Source organism: Carassius auratus, unplaced genomic scaffold, assembly GCF_003368295.1.
Source record: "Carassius auratus strain Wakin unplaced genomic scaffold, ASM336829v1 scaf_tig00026052, whole genome shotgun sequence".
NCBI lineage: Eukaryota > Metazoa > Chordata > Actinopteri > Cypriniformes > Cyprinidae > Carassius > Carassius auratus.
The window spans coordinates 17,995-44,153 of NW_020525481.1; the positions used below are offsets into that span (position 1 = coordinate 17,995).

Here is a 26,159-nt window from a genome sequence, read left to right on the forward strand (position 1 = left end):
ACTTTCAGAGAAATTTTTCCAGATGAAGAAAGGACAATGCAAAGATGCATTGGAAATCTATAAAAGATTCTTGACACGAATGACCAGAGTCTCAGAGTTCCTCAAAATTGCTGAGGTAAACAATGTATTTCATATCATTGCTTTAATTATAAAATGTTCATCAAAATTGCATTTGTGATTCAAAGATTCTTGCATTGTCTTTCAACAGCAAGTGGGAATTGACAAAAATGATATTCCTGAACTTACACAGGTAAGGCTCACTTTAAACAGCATTTTCCACCTTTTTACATTCCTCATGATGCCAACACTCTCCATGTCAGTACTAACAATGCATGTCTGTGTTGAGGTGATGTGTTAATATGTGTTGCATGTGTCGTAGCCCTCAAATAGCCAATTGTGAGGTTGTTCTTCCACTGGGCCAGTCACAGACATCCATGTGCTACATATAAGAGGTCATTCTTCTCTCATGATAGGGTATTTGTCAGATGGCACATGTTCCATGGATCCATTCTGTCCTGTCTCCTCAGGCCGATTGACAGATTCTATACCCGTCTTCTAATTTCAGCGGTGCAGATTGATCACACAGGCTGAGAGTGTGAGTAGTGTGTGGAGCTTTTCTCCACTTTGGAGAATCCTGCAGCTCAGGAGAGAGCAGTCAATACTCATTAGCGCTCATCAAATAAACTGCACACAAAATTTCATTTTAGAGTGAACTTGGATGCGACTGAAGGATCATGAGCAGAGTAGCAGTGATGCTTGCTGTCTGAGACGAGAACTCAAGCTGCAGTTACTTTTGCATCCCAGTAATGCTGAAGAATCGCCAAGAATAGAGTTTCCACAATCATTCAGACCCATGTTATATGTAGAATAAAGCAATTGGTTTAGGAACTATTTAAAGATGCTGACAATTGGAATATCAGTAGATTTCTCTCTGATGGAATATTTAACTGAGTGACATGTAAGAATGGGTTCTACTGTACATTTTAAATGAGCAAAATATGAAAATAGGCACTTTCCATGAATATGGAGCACTCTGACTCTCTGACTTGTTCTTTTTTTTTCTTTTATTGATGCATTACAAGCACAAATTGAATGTTTTTCTTTTGTAAAGATTTGGGTCATTTTGGCTTTTTATGCACATACTTAACATTATTTTCACCATATTACAATAAATGTAATATGTTTTTTGATTTAGTTCAAGAAGTACAATTTGAACATTTTCGTACAGCATGACATTTTTTAAAAGTATTTCTATTTTTATAGTAATTTATTCCCAATTTTTACAAATATTGTTTCAATTTGCCACCCAATAAGTCATATTTTAAACTTTTTTTTTTTTTACTTTTTTTTTAAATGTTATTATATTTATGAATTGTTTTATTTTTATTTTTTGCAAATGCTGTTGTGTTGACTGCCTCTTGACACGCTTTCAAAACTGTTACCCATAATAATAAATCAGATATTATTTTTTTTACTTTATAGGAAATACACATTTAAATTATACCATTTTTAAAAATCTAAAATATCCATAACATTTTTAATCTCCTGCCATCTTCCTATTTATTGAAAAAGACTTAATTTGTGTTGAGTAGTTTCAGTTTCCTGTTTTGCACCCTATTCATGGAAAATGTCAACACTGTGAAACTAATCAGACTCTATAAAACAGAATGATCTAATGGTTTTATGATTGTGGGAGCTCTGTTTATGAGATTAGGAGGGGTTTTCATGCTGGCAGAAATGGGGGAGGCTTGCTCTTAAAGCATGCTGTGCGTGATGTTAGGGTAGGATGGTTGTCTACTTCAGATATTCTGGATCAACGGCTGAGTTTAGGACATGCTGGATGGAGACGTGCATGACTGCCTGGGTTCTGGATTTGGCAGTGGTTGTAATTGGGTAGCTCAAAAAAAATGTTTTTATCTTCACACAAAAGTTCACACACAATTTAGATATTCCTATTTAAAGGTCTTTAGTGTATTGAAATCCTTCAATAGCTGCATTTCGCATAGGTTGATAAATCATCTCCTTTGTGCCCCAACAAAAAACTCTCATGTCTTACTGGAACTAAAAAGACACAGCACTAGAGTCTTTCTAGGTTCCTAACCTCACACATTTGTGTCTACAACACATTGTTTAAAGATCACTTTTATCAGCTCAGTATAAAACACAGGGAAAATTAATTCAATTTCAAATTTGTATGACGGTGTTTAACTGTGAGTTTGTTTGTGTGTGAGACAGAGAATGGGAAAGGGGGTGAGGGATATTGAGGGTATACCTAAGGTGAGAGGATTGGTGTATTTTACCAACACTTCAGCTCAAACCTCAGAGGCGCTTCTCAAATCACTAATCTGTCTGCTAGAGCACCAGAATAATTGTCTGAGCGTGCCCCCCTGAAAGATTGGTTTAGCTGCCACTGCTGGTATTACTGGATGAACAGTAATAGGCCATGTATATTCATATTACTCTGAAATACTCTATTCTGATAGTTTAAAAACACCTTCCTGCAGACGTATGTTTCCTAATACTGACTGTTATCCGGTGGCAGCTCTTTGGTATTACGGCACATCATTTCATATTGCCCTAGGTCAAAGTCTTTTTATTTAGCTATTTTTTGTAAATTAATCACAAAAGTTTTCCAGTTTTTATATATTGTTTTAATTTCTATGATTTGTCTGGCCTATTTAGCTGTTACTGCATGACATTTTTACCCATGAGATACACCCACCAGCGATTATGTGGCATGTCTAACAAATAATGTGCTCTGAATCTTTTTGCTGTGCCTGAATGCATGAGTGAGCATGCTGCAGTGCATTGTGGGCCCCACTGGGGCCGAGAACTAAAGCATTGTGTTCTGCATCCAAACCAGTGTAAGCCTCAAGTCTATTGCTTGTATACATTTATTGTCTTAGAAACGTATAAAGTGTTAGTCATTTTCTAGTACACTTTGTCCTCTTCTTGTCTTCACTTAGTATTAGCAGCTTGACTTGTCTTTTTGTGTTTTTTAGTCTGAAACATTGTGTCCTTAGTGGTAGGTCACTTTAGCATTGTTTTGTGGCTTTGTAGGCTCCTGAGAGTCTTCTGGAATCTCTGGAGACACATCTCAACACGCTCGAGGGGAAGAAAGTGTAAGTGCTTTAATTCTTTTGAATAGCATGAAGTAATAAACTAAATGAGAGTCTCTGCTTTTTCTTGAATAAGCTAAGCCTTTTTACTACTAATAAAATAACTACTTTTATTACAAAGAGTAATATTTTACCTCCTTTCCTTGTGTTAACAGTGATGAGTAAGTATTTCTGCAGAATCAACTTATATGTAAACTGATTAAAATGATTATTTTCATACTGTAATGGTGATTTTGTTGTCATTGTGGTGTTTAAAGTTCTATAGACTGATGGTTGAACTTCAGTTTTAATTTTCAGAATTTTAAAATGCTGAAGTTCCCTCTCTTTATAGAATGAATCATTTTTAGTCTAGCTTTATAATTAAGTTCACTCTGTACAAACTGAATCAGACTGAACTTAACAAACTAACAGTGCCAGCCCTGAATTGATTAATTTCTCAATATGAATTGATCAATTTCTCAATATTAATTTCAGTGTCGTGTGCACATTTGAATTGCAACTGAATACTCCACGTTCCCCCAATGCATGCCCGATGGGGTGTGGGTTATTTTAGAATTGTTTATATTTTCCCACAAGAAAGAATTCAAAAAGTACCAGAGTAAAAAGATATTTTATTTTCATTAATAATGTCTTGTTGACCTGCCTGCTGTTTGAAAATAATTGTCATGAATTATTATAATTCCATAATTTAACCTTTTGAGTATAGGTTAATGTTTTGGAATAGTTATTTTAAAGGCCATTCTTATATTCTTTACATTTTCTATCACTAGGTCACCGACTAAGGTGAGTAATTAATACAAATTAAAATATATTTTTTACATTTTTTAATCATTTTTTTAATCATTTTTTTTTAAATGTGATTATGCAGTATTACACTATATTTCAAAAGTTTGAGGTTAGTAATTGTTTTTTTTTAATGTTTTTGAAGTATTTTAAAATGTAAAATCTGAGTTTTCAGCAGCCATTACTGCAGTCTTCAGTGTCACATGATCCTTCAGAAATATTTCTAATAAGCTGATTTGATGCTTAAGAATCATTTCTTATTATTAGCAATGTAAAAAACAAAAATGCGCTGCTTAATATTTTTGTGGAAACCATGATATTGATGTTTTTTGAGTATTCTGGGTTAGTGAATCCCAGATAAATAAACTAGCAATGTGATAATAAAATATAATAAATACTCATATTCATAATAAACTCACTTTATCAAAACATTATTTGTTTATGATCACTATAACTAATATAATAATTAAACTTTACACAGAAACAAACTTAATTTGAACTGATTAATTAATAGTAGTAGTAGTATGTTTATATATTATACTAATTCATAATTAATGGTCTCATATTAATTTACCACTTGTACTGCATATGTTTGCAAGTTTATAAATGTAAAGCTGACGAACACAATAATGCACTGAAATAAGAAGTATAGATAGATCCTTCACTTATCGAGCTGTTGAGTTTCAGAGGAACTCTGAAAGCACGTTGCAAGATGCTCTAGTGAATGCTAAGCAGCCATTTAAACATAAACCAATCAGCTTGTGCCAAGTAAGTTTAACACTGTGAATATCATTAGATTGCGGTAAGGACTTGTCAGCATATGCCATCTAGAGTTTCATGACAGAACTTGGCATTTATTTGAGATAGAAATATTGTGTTAATATTGTAAATATATTTACTGTCACTTTTGACCATTTTAATGCATCCTTGCTGAATGAAAAATATACATTTATTTCAGACGAACATCTAACTGACCTCCAACTTTTGAACAGTAGCTTATATTATTCTGCATAATATTATACAGCATTATAAGACATTATTCGTGTTATTGTGCATGAAATAAAATAAATGGTAAACCCAACATAACACATATAGAAGGGATCTCCAACAAATAATGGAACACCTGCTGGTACCCCTGCAAAAACTGCAGAGCCCACGGCGGCAGCAGCTGCGGATACTGAGGCCGCCGCAGCAGAGCCTGCAAAAGCTGCACCGGCTACAACCACCATCAAGTAAGTTCAACGAAATGTATAAAATGTCTCATACATAAAACACAAGCATCCTTGAAATGTCTTTACTGTAGATGCATCACTCTCTCTCTTGTCATTTTCCCTTTACAGTAGTGGCTTCAATGATCTAGTGGATTTTGATCTGTTGGCTCCAACCACAGGGGCTTCAGCGGCTCCCACAGCATCATGGGGAGGTAATTTGGTGTCATTTAGTTTGTGTTGTAGGAATGTTTTATTACATTCTTTAACACTGGTTTATCATGTCAGGTCAAGTGATCACATTTCAGGTTAAAATGAGCAAAAAATCCCAGGTTTAAGAGATTTAGGCTGTTATCTGTGTATATGATTCATATCATCATTATATACGAGTTACTCCACTGAGCTAAACTTCAGGAAGCATTTTCTTTCCAAATCAGGCCAATTAGGGGAATATATATTGAGTGGGCAATCTAATGAATTATAATGACAGAAAAATGGGAAATGTTCCTCCATTCTGCTTTTCTGCCCAAGCTTGTCAAGTCCCAGTTGTGAGCTGCAGTTTCTTATGAAAGAAAAATTCTCCGTTCAGCTAATTTAGGGACTGTCATTCTTCCTCACTCCTCTTTTTTGGCTTTGGTTTCAGATCTGCTCGGTGAGGGTGAGTAAAATGATTTTCAGATTGCAAATACATCCAGGTTCTGCCCAATGTATATTTTTTTATTTGATCATAAAAGATTATTATTTGTATTTTATTTTTTGAATCATTTCAGAATTTGAATGGTCATGACACTCTTGCATCTCGTCTACAAGGAACATTCTGAACAAACTTTTCACTTTCCGAATCCTCACTCTACTTTTCTGATCCAGTCGTAGCTTTATAATGTCATTTTGCTAAAATCTTGCCATAAAAAGCTTTCTTTCATCCTGTCTACACCCTTGTCTCTCTCTCCTCCTCCTCCGTCTTTCTGAATGCTGTGGTTTGGTTGTGGCTTGGCTGTGGCGGTGTCCCAGACTCTCTGGCCGCTGCTGCTGCTAGCTCAGAAGCGCCCCTTTCTGAGGCTGACTCTGCCTCCGCAGCTCCCTCTGCCGCAGCTTCTGCTACTGAACCAGCAGCTGACACCATCGCTGCCCCGGCCGCTACCTCGCTGCCAGTGCCTGTCCCTGCTGCCACCATCTCAGACATGGATCTGTTTGGAGGTCAGTCAGGTCATCTCCAGGCTTAACTATCAGGGAAGAATGGGAGTTCATAGGTTGTTTAGCAGTCAGTTTGGTCGGTTTGTGTACATAGATTGATACTGGTACTAGTCACTAGTCACTGACATTTTGGTACTTCATCAAGGTACAGCAACTTATATTTAAGTAAACACCCTTTGCCATATTGGCAACTCTTTCTTTCATAGCTTTTCCAATATGTGGCCTGAAGTCACCCTCATGTAGGTAAAAGCCGTTTAGTTCAATAAACCATTGGAGCATACGTTTATATTTATTTATCAGAAGCTTTTATACAAGTGAAAACAGTACAATCAGAAAGGTTTAATCCAAAAGAGACTTATTATCAGTCCTTCTATACAGCTGAGCTGATTAATTTTTTTTCAATTTTTTTCAAATTGCTAATATAAATAAGGATTAGCTCAGATTACCTTGCTAGCATGGATATTTTGTAGTGTTTACATTGCCTATAGCAGACAACATGAGTGAGTGACGTGACATGACATACAGGCAAGTATGGTGACCCATACTCAGAGTTTGTGCTCTGCATTTAACCCATCCAAAGTGCACACACACACACCGTGAACACGCACCCAGAGCACGGGGGTTTGGTGCCTTGCTCAAGGGTGTGTGTTCACAGTGTGTGTGCACTTATATATACTTATATATATATATATATATATATTTTTTTTTTTTTTTTTTTTTTTTTTGAAGTAACAGTTTTTTTTCTTATTATTCTTTTTAGTTTTCGTTTACTATAATAATAATTTTATAGTTATAAAAGTTTCAAACAAAATTACAGACACAGGTCACTGAATAAATCATCCATAATTTGTTTTGTTGTTGTTAGTTGTAATTTTTTAGCTTTGACACTTGAATGTAAAACTGGGAATAAGACGCTTAAGTACAAGCAAAAGTCTTGTGTGGAATTAATGCATTTCCTTCAAATGCACAATAATTCTGGACACTGGCTCATTTCGTACAAATCTGTGCATTCTGTTGATTTAATATTCCTCTTATTAAATCAACCAGCAGTTAAATAACCCCAGGCTATTTTTATTTCTCTCAACTAATAAATGAATTAATTCATACCTAGATGTGCAGGTCTACATGGGGTTTGTAATATCACATGCCACAATGTTCATCACTGCCTTGGCTAATAGAAAATCTCTCTCTCTCTATTGCCTCTTCATCCCCGTTTCTGTTTCTCTGTTGGGTTGTGTTGGTCTGGTTCTGCCCAGATGCATTTGCGCCCTCCCCAGGCGATGGTCCGAGCGAGGGTGTGGCCTCAGCAGCTGCTGCCGATGCATGTGCCGGATCTGGTGGGTGCTCATCTACACAAGATCCACCCTGCTTTTTATTTGTGTGTGTCTGTGGATTTATGGTTGGATATGAAAGGTTTGTGTGTATGGGTGCGTGCTTGAATGGAAACATAAAATCCACCAAACACTATGGTCTACAATCTCTCTCTCTCTCTCTCTCTCTCTCTCTCTCTCTCTCTCTCTCTCTCTCTCTCTGTGTGTGACCGAGATGTGCATGCAATATTTGTTTGCGCTGCTTGAGTTTCCAAACACTGCTTTTGCCCACACATCACAGCAAAATCATTTTGTCTGCTGCCTGAGCACACACACTGTTCTCTCCAGGCACAATTGATACTTTCTCTCTTAAAAGGCAAAAATAATTTGTATTCACCATTTTTGTCTCGTTTTACATTACAAAGAACACTGTTGCTTATAAGTAGTATACTCAGGGAATATACTTGTTTATTTTAGTTTTTCTTTTGGTTTTAAGCATAAACCTCAAATTTGATTTGATAAAAAAAAATGTATGCCGAGTTTTTTCTCAAGTTAAATTTATTTTGCTTTAAGGATGCTTAGATGTTTTACTTGAAAAGAGGACAAAATATTTTCAAGAAAACCTGTTTTTTGCCTTTACTTTCTGCTATGTAAACCTTACTAATAATTCAGCTGCACACTTAAATTAATCTTTTTAATTTCCGTCCCAGCATATATTTTCAGTATCAGTGATTCATTTTAACAACCTTAACTTTTATTTTCATAAAGTCTGAAGAAAGCTTAGTGCTCAGAAGCTCAGTGGTTGTATTTCCATAATGCAGCTACTATCATATAACATGAAAATGATTACTTTTACCTTTATATGTGTTATTATTGTAACATTAACTTAGCTCTGCTTTCACATTAAGGCTAGAACTCTAAAAATCCGCAACCTATGGCATCCTAACTGTGTTTCCTTGTTTTTGTCTACTATGACTAATGGTATCTCTGTAGACAGCAAGCATCTTGAGGTATGTACAGGTGCTGGTCATATAATAAGAATATCATCAAAACGTTTATTTATTTCACTAATTCCATTCAAAAAGTGAAACTTGTATTTTATATTGATATTGATATTTCAAATGCTTATTTCTTTTAATTTTGATGTTTATAACTGACAACTAAGGAAAATCCCAAATTTAGTATCTCAGAAAATCAGTTCAAATATTTATAAATAATGAAAAGGTTCAATACTGAAGACACCTGATGCCATACTCGAATCAGCCAATTAACTCAAAACACCTGCAAAGGCCTTTAAATGGTCTCTCAGTCTAGTTCTGTAGGCTACACAATCATGGGGAAGACTTCTGACTTGACAGTTGTCCAAAAGACGACCATTGACACCTTGCACAAGGAGGGCAAGACACAAAAGTTAATTGCAAAAGAGGCTGGCTGTTCACATAGCTCTGTGTCCAAGAACATTAATAGGGAGGCGAAGGGAAGGAAAAGATGTGGTAGAAAAAAAGTGTACAAGCTATAAGGATAACCGCACCCTGGAGAGGATTGTGAAACAAAACCCATTCAAAAATGTGGGGGAGATTCACAAAGAGTGAACTGCAGCTGGAGTCAGTGCTTCAAGAACCACTATGCTCAGACGTATGCAAGACATGGGTTTCAGCTGTTGCATTCCTTGTGTCAAGCCACTCTTGAACAACAGACAGCATCAGAAGCATCTCGCTTCAAAAAGGACTGGACTGCTGCTGAGTGGTCCAAAGTTATGTTCTCCGATCAAAGACATGGGGTTAAGGTCATTCTAATTATATGACCAGCACCTGTATAATTATACAAAACAAAATAAAAACTACAGAGATTTTTTATTCTAGGATGTTCATTTAGTGTTTATAGTGTTTTAATGGTGGTTGCAGTACTAAGGTTAATGGTGTCTTAAAGTGTGCTTTTGAAGGTAAAATCCATCTCTCTCTCCGTTACTTCAGTGGTCCTGAAGTTATGAGCTTTCAGTGTGTTTCTTTTTTTGTTTGCAGTGTTTGTTATTTAACAAACCTTCCACATTCCATTTTTACCCCCCAATCCTTCCTGATAAAGACCCCTGGGCTCCATCGGAGGGTAGTGCAAGCATTGCCCCAGAGCTGGACCTCTTTGCCATGAAGCCGGTAGAGAGTGTTGCTTCAGCAGCATCCCCTACCAGCGCCGAGCCAAGCATCTCGCCAACAGAGGCTCCGGCTACCCCTTCTCCTCCCAGCACTACTGCCACCACCACCACCACGTCCATCACCACATCCGCTACAACTGAGTCCGCAGCCCCGCCAACACTAGACCTCTTTAGTGGTAATGTTTCTGCTGCAATTCTGCCTCTGTCTTCTTTCACTCTGCATTGTGACAATATTAACTTGCTGAGTTAGTTCCCCAACATTATTAAGAATCTATTTGGTTTGATTTCTCTCATTTAGATTTAGATTTTATTTTTGAATCATTCTAGTTTGTGAATTGTGACATTAACCACCTTTTCAGTGCTGAGAAGTATTCTTTACCCTATCAAAATAAGTAATTTATCTGAGAAAAACATTATAATTATTGTAATTGTAAACATAAATGTACACTACCGTTCAAATAAAGTTGCAAAGAAATTAATAGTTTTGTTCAGCATGAAAGCATTAAAGGGACAATACACCCAAAAATTTAAAAGTCATAAATTACTCATCCTCTTGTCTTTCCATTTTTGTTTTCTTTGCGCACAACAAGTATTCTCGTAGCTTCATAAAATTACGGTTGGACCATTAATGTCAAACTGACTGTTTTAATAATGTTCTTACTACATTTCTGGGCCTTGGGTCAGAAAGCTGTGAGATTTAATCGAAAATATCTTAATTTGTGTTCCAAAGATGAATGAAGGTCTAATGAGTTTGGAACGACATGAGGGTGACTAATTAATGACAGAATTTTCATTTTTGGGTGAACCTATCCATTGACAGTAAAATTTATAAAATTGTAAAAAAAATAAATAAATTCAGTTTTGATTCATCAAAAAATGGTATCAGTTTCCACAGAAATATTAAGCAACTGTTTTCAAAGTTGATGATAATAATAGTTTCTTGAGCAGTAAAATGTTATATTGAAGAATCACATGACACTGAAGACTGAAGTAATGGCTGCTGAAAAATAAGCTTTGACATCACAGGAATAAATTCCATTTAAGTTAAATGTATTAAAATAGAAAAACGTTATTTTAAATGTAGTATTTCACAAATTTACGTTTTTTGCTTTGTTTTTGAGCAAATAATTCCTGCCTTGATGAGCATATGAGACTTAAAAATATTTGAACGGTATTGTAAATATTTAAAATATTTATAAAATAATAGCTATAATTGTAAATAATGCCATTGTATAACAATATCAAAAATATTATAGTTGTAATTAAAGAGGGGTGGTCAATGTCACTGATTCACATTTGACCTCTAAAATTGCACTGCAATCTGTAAAAATCCAGGATTTGCAGTGACCACATTTGTCCTGCAATCATCTCCTGCTGTTTTTGACCAAATCTGAACGCTTTCATTTGCATTGGCATCTGTAGACTTGATTGAGTAGGCTCTTGTGCTACTTGTTCAGAGTGATTATAGAAAAAAGCAAGCAAAAAAAAAATGTTTTAATGTCTAAATGGTGTTTCCTCTCTCTCTCTCTCTCACTTAAAGCTGTCTTGATATGCTCTGACTGAAAGCTTAACGCATATGTGTGTCCTTGTTCATAGATATGTTTGATTCTATGCCTGAGCAAAGTTCCTCTTCCGAGCCCAAAGCAACCACTCCTAGTGTAGACCTATTTGGTGCAGGTACAGGAGTTGATTCCCATAGTCCTGTTGAACATCTTGTCTTTTCTAGTCTCATCTTTCTTTCTCATCTGTTTTTTGGCCCACTCAGTCTTGGTTTGTCCTCATAGTGGAACGTGGACTTGTGCATGTTTGCGCCTTCCAAAGCTCGACTCTGTGTCCTTTCTATGCTTGTGCTCCTTAGTGATTTCTCTTCTCTTACGTTTCCTCCTCCACTTCCTCTTACTGCTTTGCTTTGGTCTGAAAGATCTTCCCGCTGTCTCACGTGGTCCTTCACCTTTGCCTGAGGCCAGTGTGACTGGTGACCTCTTGTCTGGTGAGACATAGCATGTTTTGTCTTTTACGCTGAATTATTATATTATGATTAATATTGAATGAATAAATCATGTTAATTAATAATGCATTACATTATTATTTATCCTAAATATATAATATTATCTAATAATAATAGTAATGATCAATCTTCTATAAATTATTTTTCTCTTATTTTTTTGTTTGTTGTTCATCTTTAGCTCTAATTTTAACCCAAATTGTTAGAATTTAATTCTTTTCTTTTGAGTCTTTTCAGTGAATCTCATTTGAGAGTCGATGGTTTGATCACAGCAGATTAAGATTAAAAACTTAAATTTCAGTCTGTTTTTCACACAAAGCATTAGCAAGTATTAGCTAGATTTTAGTTAGAAATGTCACATTTTATTTAGAAATGTCAAAATAACCTCATATTCTTCTTCATATTCCACTTAGACTCATTTGTTGCTCCAGCTGCTCCTGTCTCTCCTCCTAAAGCCGAATCTAGACCTGTGCTGGACCTCCTTGGTGCGTCTAAACTCATTTATACGAAACACCAATCCAGAAGATCAGTACAGATATTGTCATATTCCAGGGTTTCTGCTGTGGTGGAACCCTGCAAATTACGATCAGGGTTTTTTTTTTTTTTTTTTATCTGTACAATATTTGAACTTGCTGAACTTGTCAATTTGTGCTGAGCTTTTAAATTAAAATGAATGAACTGGTAAGTATACTCCAGTGGTTTCACAACCCAGTTTTTCAGTTATAGTGGCGGTTTGTTTTGTCTGTTAAGTGAGCAGACAATAATGAAGTTGGGAAGAGAGATATTTGTTTGAGTTTAGTGTATTTGAATGCTGTGTTGTACTATGTATATTGTAAGTGGGGGAAGATACACCGATCGCATATCCGTCAGTGTTTGTTTCAATGTGTTGCTTGTTGTATGATCTCGGCTCACTCTCTCCATCTGCCCCTCTCTCAGTGTTTATGCAGCTTTAAAGCTGACTAATGCTTCTCCTCCTTCATGCTGCGCTGTGGGACGTCTCTCTCTGGAACAGACACGTTTGGTGACACTACTGGGGAAACCCAGTCCACTGCTCCTGGAGCACCATCAGGTGACCTGCTTGGAGGTATGGGTCACATATCCTGATTAGGAAAATGCTCTTTTTTGTTGAGGATGAAATGGAGAAGTTAGACGTGGTACCTCCCAAGAGCGGTTCTATTAATTTAATACAGTTAATGCCTAATAAACAAACAAAAATAAATAAATAATAGTAATGAATAATTAGCTTAATCAACATATATCAATAAAATTAAAAGTAATAATTACTTATTACTATTATTGATGTTTTGTTGTTAAATGTATAATTTACCTAATAATGATAATAATAATTCTTCTATAAACTAAAACTAGGATATAAATAAATATAAAATTATAAATATATATAAAATTACCAATAAAAGAAAACATATTTAAATGAATGCACTTTTTCCGTTCTCACTTCGGTTCTGTTTTGTAAAGGAAGTTTATATTAAATTGAATTATGTTGTTACTGTTAACTAAAAAGAATTACAAATAATAATTCGTTATTGTAAAAAATAAAATAAAAACATTAAACATAAATTTAAGTAGTTGAAGTTAAAATAAAATAAGTTACAATTTAAAATGAAGTTAAAATAAGAAATCAGCAAAATACAAGATGAAAAACTTTAAAGTACTAAAAATGAAATTAAAATTAAAGCTATACTTTTAAAATTGATCATAACAAAATTACTAAAGCACAAATTAAATGAAAAGAATATTACAATAAAAGCTTATTTAAAACATGAATAAAATAATTTACAAAAATACTAAAACAACACCGCTTCTTAGAAGAAGTCTTAATCTTTTGGACCCCACTGCTTATTAAGTAAGGCAAATTTAATTGATTGATAGCCTTAGCTAGAATACTTAAAAAAAAAACTGTTTACGTATATTTAAAAGTAATATAGTTCAGAAATACCATATTTTGATATTCCTCTTACGATGGACCATAACAAACATATTTAAAAACTGTTATGAATCTTAAAGTGTGCTATGGATTTGGCATCTTATCTGTTGATGTCTGCAGGGTTGATTTCACCGGTCGCCCCCACAGAGACACCAACCCTAGCACCAGTGCCATCCTCAGCCCCAGCTGACCTGCTGGAGTCTGCTTTTGATGCCTTCGGCTCTGAGCTGTTATCCACCACACCAGCAGCAGCGGACAGCGCCCCTGCCACTGCAGCGCCCTCTGGTGGCTTTGATGCGTCAGGTAAACAAATCAAATGATATATGTTCACTTGTGGATTTGAACAGATAATTATACTCTTATTAAACACTTACCTATTTGTCAAAACTGTTTTTAGTTTCTCTTAAACACAGCGATTCTTCTTTTAGGCTTGCTTGCTTCTCAGCACACTTTCGCCTTGCATGAGCACTTCTGAATCTGCTGACCTTCTTAAATAATACAGAGAGGATGTGTCAGCGCTTATAAAATGCATTCTCCCTGTGCTTTTCCCCCTTTTTCATTTCATTTTGTACTCTGTCCATTCTTGCTCTCTTGCTGTAATACTGCTTTTCTCAACTTTATGATCTGTCCCATTCTTCTGTCATCTCTGATTACCCTCTCCGTGCACACTGATCTGGCTCATTGCTTGCTCCTGCTGTGCCAATGGTGAGTTGGCGAGAGAACTCAGGGCTTTGCAGCATGAATCGTTTGACCTGATCACGGCGAAGGGTTTGGGTGGTGTGAATGTTCCAGCACTGTTTGTTCTTCCAGCACACCCTTTACCCTTTGACAGCTCTGTGCAGTTTTTTCCTTCACCCCCACATTACAGGTCTTGTGCATTGATGCATTAGAATAAATTGCCTGCCTTAGTGTTGTTGGTAATGGAACATTTTGGTGTGCTATGTACTTTGACAGTGGTTTTGAACTTGTGCTTTTTGGCCTGGATCTTGTTTTAAGAAAAGGTTTTTGTAAACTAGTGCTATACTGTAGGTGTATTGGACAATCAGTGTTGTTTTTTTAAATACTTTCTGTTCTAGTCATAGGTTTTGTATTTTGAAGAAAATGTCTAACACGTTTTTGAGTGTTTCATCATGTTATATTCATTTTAGTCTATTTGTCTCACAAAATGTTGTGCAATTCTTGTTGATGTAAATAACATTCACATGCAAAATTATGAGAATGTCAAACTTTTACAGAACAAACGTTTAGATACTTTACTAAATGTAAAAAAAAAAATTGTAAAAAGTGAAATTTCTTCATTTGTTTAGATGTAAAACTCATTGTAGTCATTGTCATTGTAGTCAAAAGTCATTGTAAACTGAAAAAATACTTGGTGCACTTTAACAAATTTTAAAGACCTTAAACATTTGCATTTAAGTTCGGGGTCATTGACTGGGAGGTGTTGGAAAAAGGATATTTTCTTAAATGTCTGACAGGATGCATCCAACCCTGTTGTAATGAAATGGAAACCCTGTTCCTATGCATGTAGTAACTATTCCTGACTGCAGTTTTGAATACCTCATGAATGAATACCTATTTTTTGTTTATATATATATAATACAGAACTGTTCAAATGTTTAGGGCCAGTATTGTAAGTAATACAGTAAAGGGATGCATTAAATTAATAAATAGCAAATGTGAAGATTTTATTACAAGACATTATTACAACTTTTTAATTAATTTCAAATAAAAACTTTATATTAATCAAATAATCCAGATCCCCCTCCCCCCTGAATTTTTAGATTAGATCTCTAGATTATAATAGAAAGCAGTTATTTTAAATTGTAAACATATTTCACTGTATTTTGATAAATAATTGCAACCTTTGTGAGCATAAAAGACTTCTTTCAAAAATTTTAAAACATTTGAACAGTGGTGTATGTATGTATGAATGTATATATCATTTTGTTTCTGTCTTTTGTTTTACTCCTGTTACATCTGACTTATGTATTATGGAATTGCTGAAGTTGTCAGCAGTAAATCCAAATCGAGTCTAGGCTAAAATGGTCTCTGCTGGCTATATTAACACTCTCCTCTGTGCCATCCCCAGTGTTTGATGGATTAGGAGACCTTCTGATGCCAGCCTTAACGCCTCAGAGCACAGGGGGGACCCCCATGGGTGCAGTGAGCATGCCATTGACACCTGGAGTTGTGCCCACCACTGGGCCGACAATGGCCCCAACAATGGCACCCACAGCAGCTGCCCAACCAATCAAAACTATTGGAGGAGACTTAGACATTTCACTCGCCAATTTGGTTGGAAGTACGTATGGAATAATGACGGACTGAGTATGTAAGGGTAATTTTACACATCATCATTGCCGACTCTAATTTATCTTGTTTCTTCCTCTCTTGTAGACTTGGGGGTAGGAAGCCAAAAGAAGTAAGTTCAGTGTCTGTTGCAGTGTATCTCTGTGTCCCTGTTGTTTCCAGACACCTATTAATCTTGTCATTTATTCATAATGTCTATTCACGGACATAATTACTCAACCTGACCCATATTGACAATTCATTTGGACTGTTATGGAAGCTTGATTGATTTGCTCTCCCTTGGAGCACAATTTAATCATGTTCACTTTGTGTGGCCCTAGAGCCGTATTTATAAATTGAGGAGAATGAGTTAGACAAATTACTGTGTGTTGTCTGACAGCTGTTTGTTTTGTACAGGGACAACCAGTGGAATGAGAAGAAGCTAACAGGAGGAGTTAACTGGACCCCTCAGCTGGCCCCTACTAGCTGGGGCACACCTGGCGCTCAGAAGGTATGCTTACTTCTTTCTTAAAGGGATATTTCATCCAAAAATGAAAATTAGTTAAAAACAGTTGAGTTCGATCCTTTGCTCGCTGTGCTGATTTAAAATATTTTCTCGGTTCTACTTGTCGCAAGTTCAGTGACGCAGGTAGTGACGTTTCTTTCCGGCCAATCCGTGATCAGCAGAGTTTACACATCATATTTTGGTAACGGTAAGGTTCACTTGGAAACTCAACTAAGGTGGTACTAAAAACGTAGCAGATACCAGCTGCTGTACCCAGTGGAAAACCCCCAAAAAGTGGACCTTACAGAGCCGAACCATGCCGTACCACGCAGCGGAAAAGCACAATTACTCATCTTCATGTCGTTCCAAACCTTTAAGATCTGCATTCATCTTGGGAACACAAAATAAGATATTTTTGATGAAATCCGTGAGCTTTCTGACTCTGCATAGACAGCAATGCAACTGAAGTGCTTTAGGCCCAGGTAGTAATGACACTGTTAAAATAGTCCATGTGACATCAGTAGTTCAACTGTAATGTTATGAAACTATGAGAATACTTTTTGTGTGCAAAGAAAGCAAAATAATGACTTTATTCAGCGATTTCTTCTTTCGGAGTCAGTCACCGCAGCCATTTACGAGAGTACCACGATGCATACGTGTACATCCCTCTGCTTATCAACAAGGTGCAGTGCATTTGTGTTCTACGTCAGCAGCATCACATGTGTGTGTTGTGGTACTCTCGTGAAGGTCTTACAGTTTTGGAACCAGGTGAGGGTGAGTAATTAATGACAGAATTTACATTTTTGGGTGAACTATCTCTTTAAACAATGAACAATGTTTCAGTCTTTCTACTTCTACTTTCTACTTTTCTACTTTACATTTAATTCAATGTTCAATTATTTTTTACAATTACTAGCAATTTCTGAGTAAAATTAGTTTTAATTAAATCAGTGTACTTGCCTTTCTATGTATTTGTGAAATTTTCTATCAATTTCTGAAAATAGTTTCTACACAAAATATTTTTACTGTATATTTTATTGTGGTCCTGTTGCGACTGTGTTTAGTCTGGCTCTGCCCCTGGAGCCCCCGGAGCTGCCGCCCCACCTGGAGCAATGGCACCGACCATGGGAGCACAGCCTGGCTTTGGCATGGTGAGAAATCACTGTTTAAAATGTTAAAAGAGTGTCTGTATTTTGCACGTACAGTATGTACTTACAGATGGATACTTTATTTCTTATTTTTTACTCAGGCTCCAGCTGCAGGAGCTCCCATGATGCCCCAGCCCGTGATGATGGGTCAGTCCATGATGAGACCACCATTTACTGGGCCAGCAGCAACAGGAACACCCGGAGCACCAGTAAATAACATTATATTTATTTATTTATTTATACAGATAGATAGATAGATAGATAGATAGATAGATTAAAAAATAAATAAAAATGAAGACTATTTTATTATTTATTATTTATTTATTATTATTATTTTTTTTTTTTTTTAATCAGTTTGCATCATGATTTCCTCATGCACCCTTTACTTTCTCAGTTGTCTCCAGGACCAGCTGCTCAGAGCCCCAAAAAACCTCCCACCAAGGACCCCCTTGCAGATCTCAATATCAAGGACTTCTTATAATTTCCCAGGTATCATTATCTTTCTAGTGGCTACTTAAATGAGGCACTCAATCACATAGTACCGTGACATTTTCTCCGTGCTCTGTTTGCAGTATTTGTTTTCTCAAAGACTGAGCTCCAGTGAGAGAAGTCTGCTGTCTGTTTACACCCCAAAACACCTGAGGACCTGCAGCTAGATATCCACTGACCCCACCCCCAACCCAAACTCTGCCCACTCTGCCCCGCAGCCTTCCTGTGTATATTGTAGCACAAACCGTGAAGTGAATCATAGAGAAAAGAAGCCAAAATGAAGATGTGCATATTTCAATGTTATCCTTTGTTTTGAATGAAACACAATAAAATTAAGAAAAACACGCAAATGAAAATGAAGGATTAAAAAAAAAAGCATATGTCTGAAATTAATGATGTGTGTATGTTGATCCCCTCAACTTCTGGTTCCTCTAGGAATTCTCTTTTTTGGTTCAGAGGTCCTAAACAGGTTGTTGAAGCACTTTCTGTTGTATGTTCATTTTGGAGCAGTGTGCAATGTATCATTCGCAGAAGGTACTCTGTGTATTTTATCCTCATTGACCAAAAAAGGTCTCTCCTCTGCTCAAATTTTTATCTGTGTACGATTTATTGATGTGAACCTGGTTACTCGGATTATAAGACATGCTGTTGTCATCTCCCATCATTGATTGACATGTTTGTTTACAAATAATAAATATGTGAATTATGTATAAATTAACAACATATCTAGGCTTCTCTGTTCTAGATGACCCTGTCTTGGTGATTACGTAATTTTTGTATTTTAACTGGTATTTATTTCTCAGATATATGTGTGTGTGTGTGTGTGTGTGTATTTTTTCATTCTTTAGTTAATTTAAATGCCAGTTCATGGTTTTTCATACTTTCTTTGGAGTTCCCCAAGAAAATTACCTCAGCAAATTTGGATTTTAATTCACTTAATCTCAGCGCAACAATTCTCAGACGATCTCTAAGAAAAGCCTTTTGCAGTATCTTGAAATAACAATTGTACAGCGACTTGTTAAACTGGTGATGTCTCCCCCCAAGATTTTACAGTTGTAGTCCGTGGAATGCTGTGTTTGAGTCTCATAGTTACTTGTGCTTGTACGACATCCAAACTGAAGCTGTTACATGTAGTGTTATTTTGTATAATTGTAGAAGTACCCATTCATATGACTGGTTCTCAGTCTTTCCTGCTCATACTGTATTATGAATCCTGACCCTTGTTTGTTACATGTAACGGTTGATTCATGCTCTCTCTTTTGGTGAGTGGTGGTACTGTAGATTGCACAGCTAAATAGAGTATCGAGGAGATACATTGGATGAAAATACCTGATTTCATAGAAAACAGAGCATAGGTTCATTAGCAGAGATAGACTCTAAGTTTTCAGGAGATCACTGTTAAACAGTGTTACAGAAAGGTCTGATTGACAGCCTTGTATATGGCTGAGCCTCTGTAACTCACTCTCCCTGTTATATCTCTCATGGAAATGACAAAGGCAGATCTTTGGATCTCTCTTTTGTAATTCTCTTCAAATAAATTTTATTTTGATTTATTTATTTATATTTTACAGACCTACATAGTGCATGTAAACCATTTAAGATGCAATAAACACTGATGGGAAGAATCGCCCACATCGGTCCCCCTGTGTCTGTTTTCACAAGGATAGCTTTATATCAACACTTGATAATTAAAAAAAATATTTTTTAAACTGCAAAGTTTAAGGTTTAAGTTTCTAGAGAAAAATTTTTTTTATAAATCAATATAATAAATTATATGTGTATATATATATATATATATATATATATATATATATATATATATATACATAAATATACTTTTTCCATCTTTAAAACATCTTGTATAGGTTTACAGAGAAATAAAGAATCAAAATGAAAAGCAAACCTAAATTGGAAAAACAATATAGTCTTTATATATATTATCACTACTTTGTTTTCGTAGACCAATACATATAAATCTCAGTTTATTTGGTCCTCAAACACATTTAGAAACAGTTGTACAAATTGAAAAAGTATGCAATCTATTTGAAAACATTTTTTTTTTAATTAAAAATTTCAATTAATATTTTCTATCAAGCTATATTGCTTTTCTCTTTATCATAATTACAATTATATGTATCATTGAGCATATCTTAATTTAAATAACCCTTTGTATTTTGTTTAAAGAACAACATAATCATATGAAACTCATAATACGAGTCTTACATTAAATACATACTTACAGTTCTACAGTAGACGTTACTCTGACAGGTAGAGGTGCTCCGATCACGATCGGCCTATCGTTAATGCGCATCTCATCAGTAAAGCCGGTTTTCTAATCAGCGGTTAATTCCATCAGGTGCGTGATTTCACATAGAGCAGCTGTTACTACACAGAGCCGTTGTTAACCGAGAAGATGCGCCAATAAACGCTGAAAATTAACGTGATTTGCGCATCTTCTCTATTAACAACGGCTCTGTGTAGTAACAGCGGCTCTATGTGAAATCACGCACCTGATGGAATTAACCGCTGATTAGAGAACCGGCTTTACTGAAGAGATGCGCATTAACGATCGGCCGATCGTGATCGGAGCACCCCTACTGACAGGTTCTCTGATGTTTTATATTTTAAAATTAAATTAGCACCAAAAGTCAACAAGGGCATCTGACTGAAGGGTAAACCTAGAACTAATTGCTTGCACTGTAATACAAAAAGCAGAACAATTTTAAATGGAAGCCCATGAAGACAGGTTACAGTTTATGCAATCAAAGTCACGCAATCTAAACATTTAATAATAATGATAACAAGAACAAAAGGTTTCAAAGAACACCAGCACATTGATACTCAAATATGTTCTTCAAAATTAAAAAAGGGAAGTAAAATCCACAATTTTTTTTTTTATGTCAACTAGTCATCTAACTTTCTACTTCAAGGTATCCAGACAGATTACCAGACAAAACAAATGCCTCCCATATCAAACAACACTGACTGAAGTGCATTTTGTAATTTAAAATGACAGTTTAAGACAGAATTAGTTCTCGTTAGGACAACTGAATCTAGGAATACATTCGCTCTTACTAATTCATAACAATAGTTGTCTAATAAAATAAATTAAGGTATCAATATAGCCTGGAAAAGTTCAATGGTAGGTGTGTTATAGTCTTTAGTGTTGATGAATGCAGCAGTTTATGTTGTGCACAAATGGGAGGCACAGGGGTAGCTGAGAGCCGGGACCATGCCAGTCAGACGGGCTAGACAGAGTCTCTCAGGTTCCCAGACACTGGCTGGAGTCCCCATGGACCCAGAGGCAGATCTGTGCATACTTGGGGGGTGTGATTCGCACGGCTATGTTGTAATCCTGTTGCATCCCATTAACATCCACCCACTGGTGACCCGAGAACACTCCAATGATCTTTCGCTTCCACTTCTTCTTGCCAGGCTCTTTGAGCCGAATGTAGACACCCGAGCCACTGGTGCCAGGCTTGGCATCGCAATACTGGTACAGCAGGTCATTGGACTCCTCGGAAATGGAGCAGAAGCGGTACACCAGTTTGTCTGGCCGATCGTCATCGAATCCCGAGAAATGTATACGTCCTGCAGGCAGATTCTTGACAGAGGGGATGACACCGAGATCCATGTATTTGGTCTTCTGCGCTTTTTTAAGCTCCAGGATGGCATAGTCATAATCAGCCACAACGTTTTCAGATATCCCTTTAAACCAGCCCTTCGGCACCTGCATCTGTTTCACCCGAGTCCATCGGAACGAGGGTTGCTTGGAGTTGGTGCTGCGGCGACTACGGTTTCTCCTGCCTTTGCCTTTTCCCTTACGCTCCTGCTTCTCTCCAATCTCTATATTTTCATTGATTACCTCCTCCTCCTCGTCCTCCTCCTCTTCTTTATTTTTCCTCTTGCCTTTACCCTTCCGTCCTTTCCCTTTCCGTCCCTTCCCTTTTTGGCGGGAACGTTCTTTCAGCACTCCAACGCTGAGTTTCTGTACCCCATCCAGGTAGTCCGTACCATTGTGGATGCAATGAGCGGCAGTCAGGACGTGTTTGGGGGACACCAGCACTCCAGAGCAACCCGTGGAGATCTTCACAGATGTGGAGAAGGGATACTTCAAGGAGTACTGCTTGTCGGTGATGGTAAACCGTGTGTCCGTGCCATAGACTTCTCGTTTGCGCCGAGAACGTGACCCAGAAGCTCTCATCCAATCATCACTGATGTTTAGCTCCTGTATGGTGATGGTGGTGAGCGTGCGGGTTCCGTTGTCGTACATGGTCTCATAGGACAGTAGCTGCTCCAGATCGTCCAGGCTGGGCTCTGGGAGACCCCTCTGGCACTCAATGCCACATATTCCATGGAGCTCAGTCTGCGGCTTTGCCAGAAACTCAGAACTGCCCAGATGCACTGTTTGCTTTTCTTGTACCAGTGGTACTTTCCTCTTTGGCCATGTGTAGTCATCATCACCTGTGGGATTGTCCACTGCTGCAGACCCTAGCACAGTCAGTGCTGAGATGCTGAGCAGGAGCGTTAAGGGTACCGGGCCCATTGCAGAGAGCCCCCTAAAACAGACCAAAAGAAAAGAGAATCAACATCACTTAAAATATAGTCATGTAACACATATTTTACAGAGCATAAATGTCAATGTAGTATAAATGAAAGAGCATAAATGTCAGCGTAAGCTACTTGTGAAAATTTTAATTTCTTCAGTACAAACAAATGAAGTGGGAGGGAATTTATTTTCTTTTGATACAACATTTATTAACTTTGCTTCCAGAGAGCATAGGACAGTCATAACCAAAGGAATGATTAATGGCAATGACTGGCTTTCCAGTCAATCCCAAAGCATACACTAGGGAATGCGTACAGTAGTGTGCATGCAGTTTAATTTGCATTAACCCCCTGCAGAACATGCGCCCCCATTTTATTGTTTGTTTCTTTGTTTGCACTCATAAGTTTTAGTAGTCATTGCATATAATTTTGACCTGAATGTAAATAACATGCATGCAGTATATATCTTTCGGCATTAGTGGATCACAATCCTGGTCCCAGCACTACATATTTTGGATATCTAGATTATTTAGTACATCTTATTTATTTAATCATCTCTTTAGTAGAGAATCCAATACCTGAAACGAGTGTCAGATAAGGCAGGCATCCAAAAATAATATTAAGCCTGCCTGCAGGAGAAGGCTCAGGACAAGAGGATTTTATTACTACAGTCATGACCACTAGGGGGAGACAATAATAAGGCTTTGGATAAGGATTTTCAATAACCCTGAGCATTTTTGAGTGTGCATATTGTATATTTCTCCTCATTCTCCATCATCACATTCCATAGATATTTAGATCCAGTCCTAATGTACCTGTTAAGTCATCAATAGTTTTCTCGCAGATTCCAAAGCAAAATTTTGAATCTGCTTTTAAGAGACACGCAAAAATATTTTATTCCAAAATAAATCGTTCAAAATGAATGCCAAATTTGCTGCATTAGCTTTAGAGACTAAACAGATGAGTCAAATAACACACAAATGTGCTCTCATTTAAAACACAGTCCCTAAATCGTACCAGATAGCAGAAAATATCCGCCATTAGAGGAAAATGATGCTGCCTGTGGAGACGGGAGGTTTGTGGTGGGTACTTTAAGAATATTGACCCTATCGGCACTGACTCGAGTCAGTGGTTTGGAAACGTTTCCTACTGTCTTGCTAAATGTCAGTAATAAGTATATACTGGGGTTCTGCAGATGGTAAAGCAATTCAGAGTATACAATGATAATTTACTGTAAACACACATGCACTCACACACATAAACAGTAGATGCTCAAAGTGATCTGCAGCCTTCTTATGCATTCATTTTTGTGTCAGGTACTAACTGGAAAAAAGTTTTAGATATGAGTGCATTTTATTTTTCCAGCAGACCATCAGTTTGCGTGGAGATGAAAAGACTCTTGAATGCAGGTTACACATGGAATCAAGCACCACATAAATCATGCACATAAATAATGGGAACAAAGTAATGATTTTAAATGGATAGCAATTTTCCCAAAGCTTTGAACAATGCATTTCTATGACCTTTGCATTTATTCGTGAGTGCAGGATAAGGATTTTCTAAACAATATAGACTGCGTTGACCAGGGCATAAATATGAATAATACATTTTCAATGAATTTGTAAATATTGTGTACATTTTAATGATGTTTCCAGGCTTGGAAAACATAATTTTATCCAAGTATACTTATAATTCCAGGATTTCCATGTCAGTGAGAAACCACGTTTGCAGAAGTATGGGATCTTTCAGGGTCCTGAACAGACCCTGGTTATACAGGTTATAGATTGCTACTGTATTCTTGTTCCAGAACTTTCCCTGAGGAGCTGAAATCCCTCTCCTCCCACTTCACTATGACATGCCGTCGACGAGGATCATCTAGATCAGCCGCTCTGTCTGCAAGAATCAATCTGTACAGACAATACTGTGCGGGCCTAGTGGAAGTGAGGGGAAAATATGTGTGCATGAATGTGTGCAAGGAAGTTATGGATCCAGGCAATGACAAATCAGATGTATCCCTACTTGAGAGGGCCACGAAAAGTGAAACACTTAGAGGTCCGAAAAATTCCAGGAAGACAAGTTCAAGCCTTAAAAAGTCTGCAAAACAGACAGATTCGGGCTAACTCAGTCTGACATATGATCTGATCTCTCTTTCAACACTACTCTTGCTAAAATGAGCATCTGCAAACTGACATTCCTCCATCACTGCTGAAATATTGCTATGACATTTCCAATGACTTTTCTATAATAAATACATCTGACTTGCTTAAAAAATTGTGACATGCTTAGATTAGTGGGGTTGTATATGTATAATGTATATGTATAAGCCCCTTAATAAAAAAATAAAAAAAAATAAAAAAATTGGTTGTAGTAGTTTAGTAGATGTAGAAAATTCCCCTCAATGCCAGCATCGGCCCATTTTTCCATTAGTACAAGGGCACAGAAATTTCAATCTTGCACATTCGCTAACTTTTCAACCACCTTTGTCAACCAATCGGTGGCGCTAATGGTCCCATTAAATTTAAGACTAATTCATTCAAAGTTGCCAGATCTTCAAGTCCATGTCTTTCACTCACCGTCAATCATTAATGGATACATTAATATTTGCATGAACAGTATAAGTTATCTGCATGGTAATCATCTCCTTTGCACAAAATGTACTATGATAATCAGATTTCCACCCAAAAAGCTGTAAATGTTTCTCAAGGGCTCATAGTAATTTTTTTTTAGATGAGGGGTCTTCAACCTACCCAAGTGTCATTATCATTCCTGATGTACAGATATAGTCTATATTTAAAGCATTCAACGGATTTTCAACTTTACTAAATCCCCAAACTTTCACACGAAAAACTTAATTATAGACCCTTTTCATGGAAGCTGTGCAATCAATAACTATTCTTGAGATGCTTTAAAGTGATGACAAAGATAATGACACTTAATAGGCTAGAATGATGCCAAAAGTTTTTAAACTTAATGTTTTAATATAAAGAGTAGACATTTATAAATAATAATAATAATAATAATAATAATAATAATACAATAAAAAAATAAAGCAGCAGCGAAATGCGCCTTACCTGCTATCATTCGATTGATGGAGATGTTCAATCCGCAAACAGCTGCTTGTTATTTAAGCAAGAACTGTCTAAAAGTTACTTAATCTCAGAGGGTTTTCTGCTGGATGGGCTGATAGTCCGTTTCTTCTCATATCTGCTCCACCTTCGTGAAAAGGAGAGCTCACAGACGAAAGCCCTTGGTATGAATTACACTTGACGTTTAAGGGAAAGGGAGGAAAAAAGTCCCAACAAGTTTTTCACAAAGAGTTTCGTTCAGGGGAGGGACCATCATGCTCTGCATCGATGGACGGAGAAAGTGAAGTTGAGAGAGCGTTCAGCACTTGATCTTAATGAATCATGGGATTAGAATAAATCTTTATTTGACAATTCAAACAAGAGTCGTTTAAATCCAGAATT

At 36.6% G+C, this 26,159-nt stretch overlaps 2 protein-coding genes across 2 annotated transcripts in view; one reads left to right on the forward strand and one right to left on the reverse strand.

Moving 5' to 3' along the window:
• LOC113078578 (clathrin coat assembly protein AP180-like) overlaps window positions 1-18,368 on the forward strand; it is a 32,915-nt gene extending 14,547 nt beyond the window's left edge. The window contains exons 7-29 of the mRNA XM_026250893.1: window positions 9-115; window positions 209-250; window positions 3,061-3,122; window positions 3,275-3,280; window positions 3,890-3,902; window positions 4,998-5,134; window positions 5,243-5,325; window positions 5,754-5,768; window positions 6,122-6,307; window positions 7,561-7,641; window positions 9,697-9,939; window positions 11,360-11,440; window positions 11,685-11,753; window positions 12,182-12,253; window positions 12,781-12,852; window positions 13,834-14,016; window positions 15,803-16,015; window positions 16,111-16,135; window positions 16,420-16,513; window positions 17,572-17,658; window positions 17,757-17,864; window positions 18,050-18,144; window positions 18,228-18,368. Coding sequence (XP_026106678.1) covers window positions 9-115; window positions 209-250; window positions 3,061-3,122; window positions 3,275-3,280; window positions 3,890-3,902; window positions 4,998-5,134; window positions 5,243-5,325; window positions 5,754-5,768; window positions 6,122-6,307; window positions 7,561-7,641; window positions 9,697-9,939; window positions 11,360-11,440; window positions 11,685-11,753; window positions 12,182-12,253; window positions 12,781-12,852; window positions 13,834-14,016; window positions 15,803-16,015; window positions 16,111-16,135; window positions 16,420-16,513; window positions 17,572-17,658; window positions 17,757-17,864; window positions 18,050-18,136 — 2,066 coding nt within the window. The 3' untranslated portion in view covers window positions 18,137-18,144; window positions 18,228-18,368. The remainder of the gene's footprint in view (window positions 1-8; window positions 116-208; window positions 251-3,060; window positions 3,123-3,274; window positions 3,281-3,889; window positions 3,903-4,997; window positions 5,135-5,242; window positions 5,326-5,753; window positions 5,769-6,121; window positions 6,308-7,560; window positions 7,642-9,696; window positions 9,940-11,359; window positions 11,441-11,684; window positions 11,754-12,181; window positions 12,254-12,780; window positions 12,853-13,833; window positions 14,017-15,802; window positions 16,016-16,110; window positions 16,136-16,419; window positions 16,514-17,571; window positions 17,659-17,756; window positions 17,865-18,049; window positions 18,145-18,227) is intronic.
• A 2,662-nt stretch (window positions 18,369-21,030) lies between these two features.
• Window positions 21,031-25,904, reverse strand: LOC113078581 (inactive serine protease 35-like). Its single transcript, XM_026250897.1, has 2 exons — window positions 25,764-25,904; window positions 21,031-22,703 (listed from the first exon to the last, which is right to left on the reverse strand). Exon 2 carries the CDS (start codon window positions 22,688-22,690, stop codon window positions 21,407-21,409), a length of 1,284 nt encoding a protein of 427 aa, XP_026106682.1. The 5' UTR covers window positions 22,691-22,703; window positions 25,764-25,904; the 3' UTR covers window positions 21,031-21,406.
• Window positions 25,905-26,159: the final 255 nt, after the last annotated feature.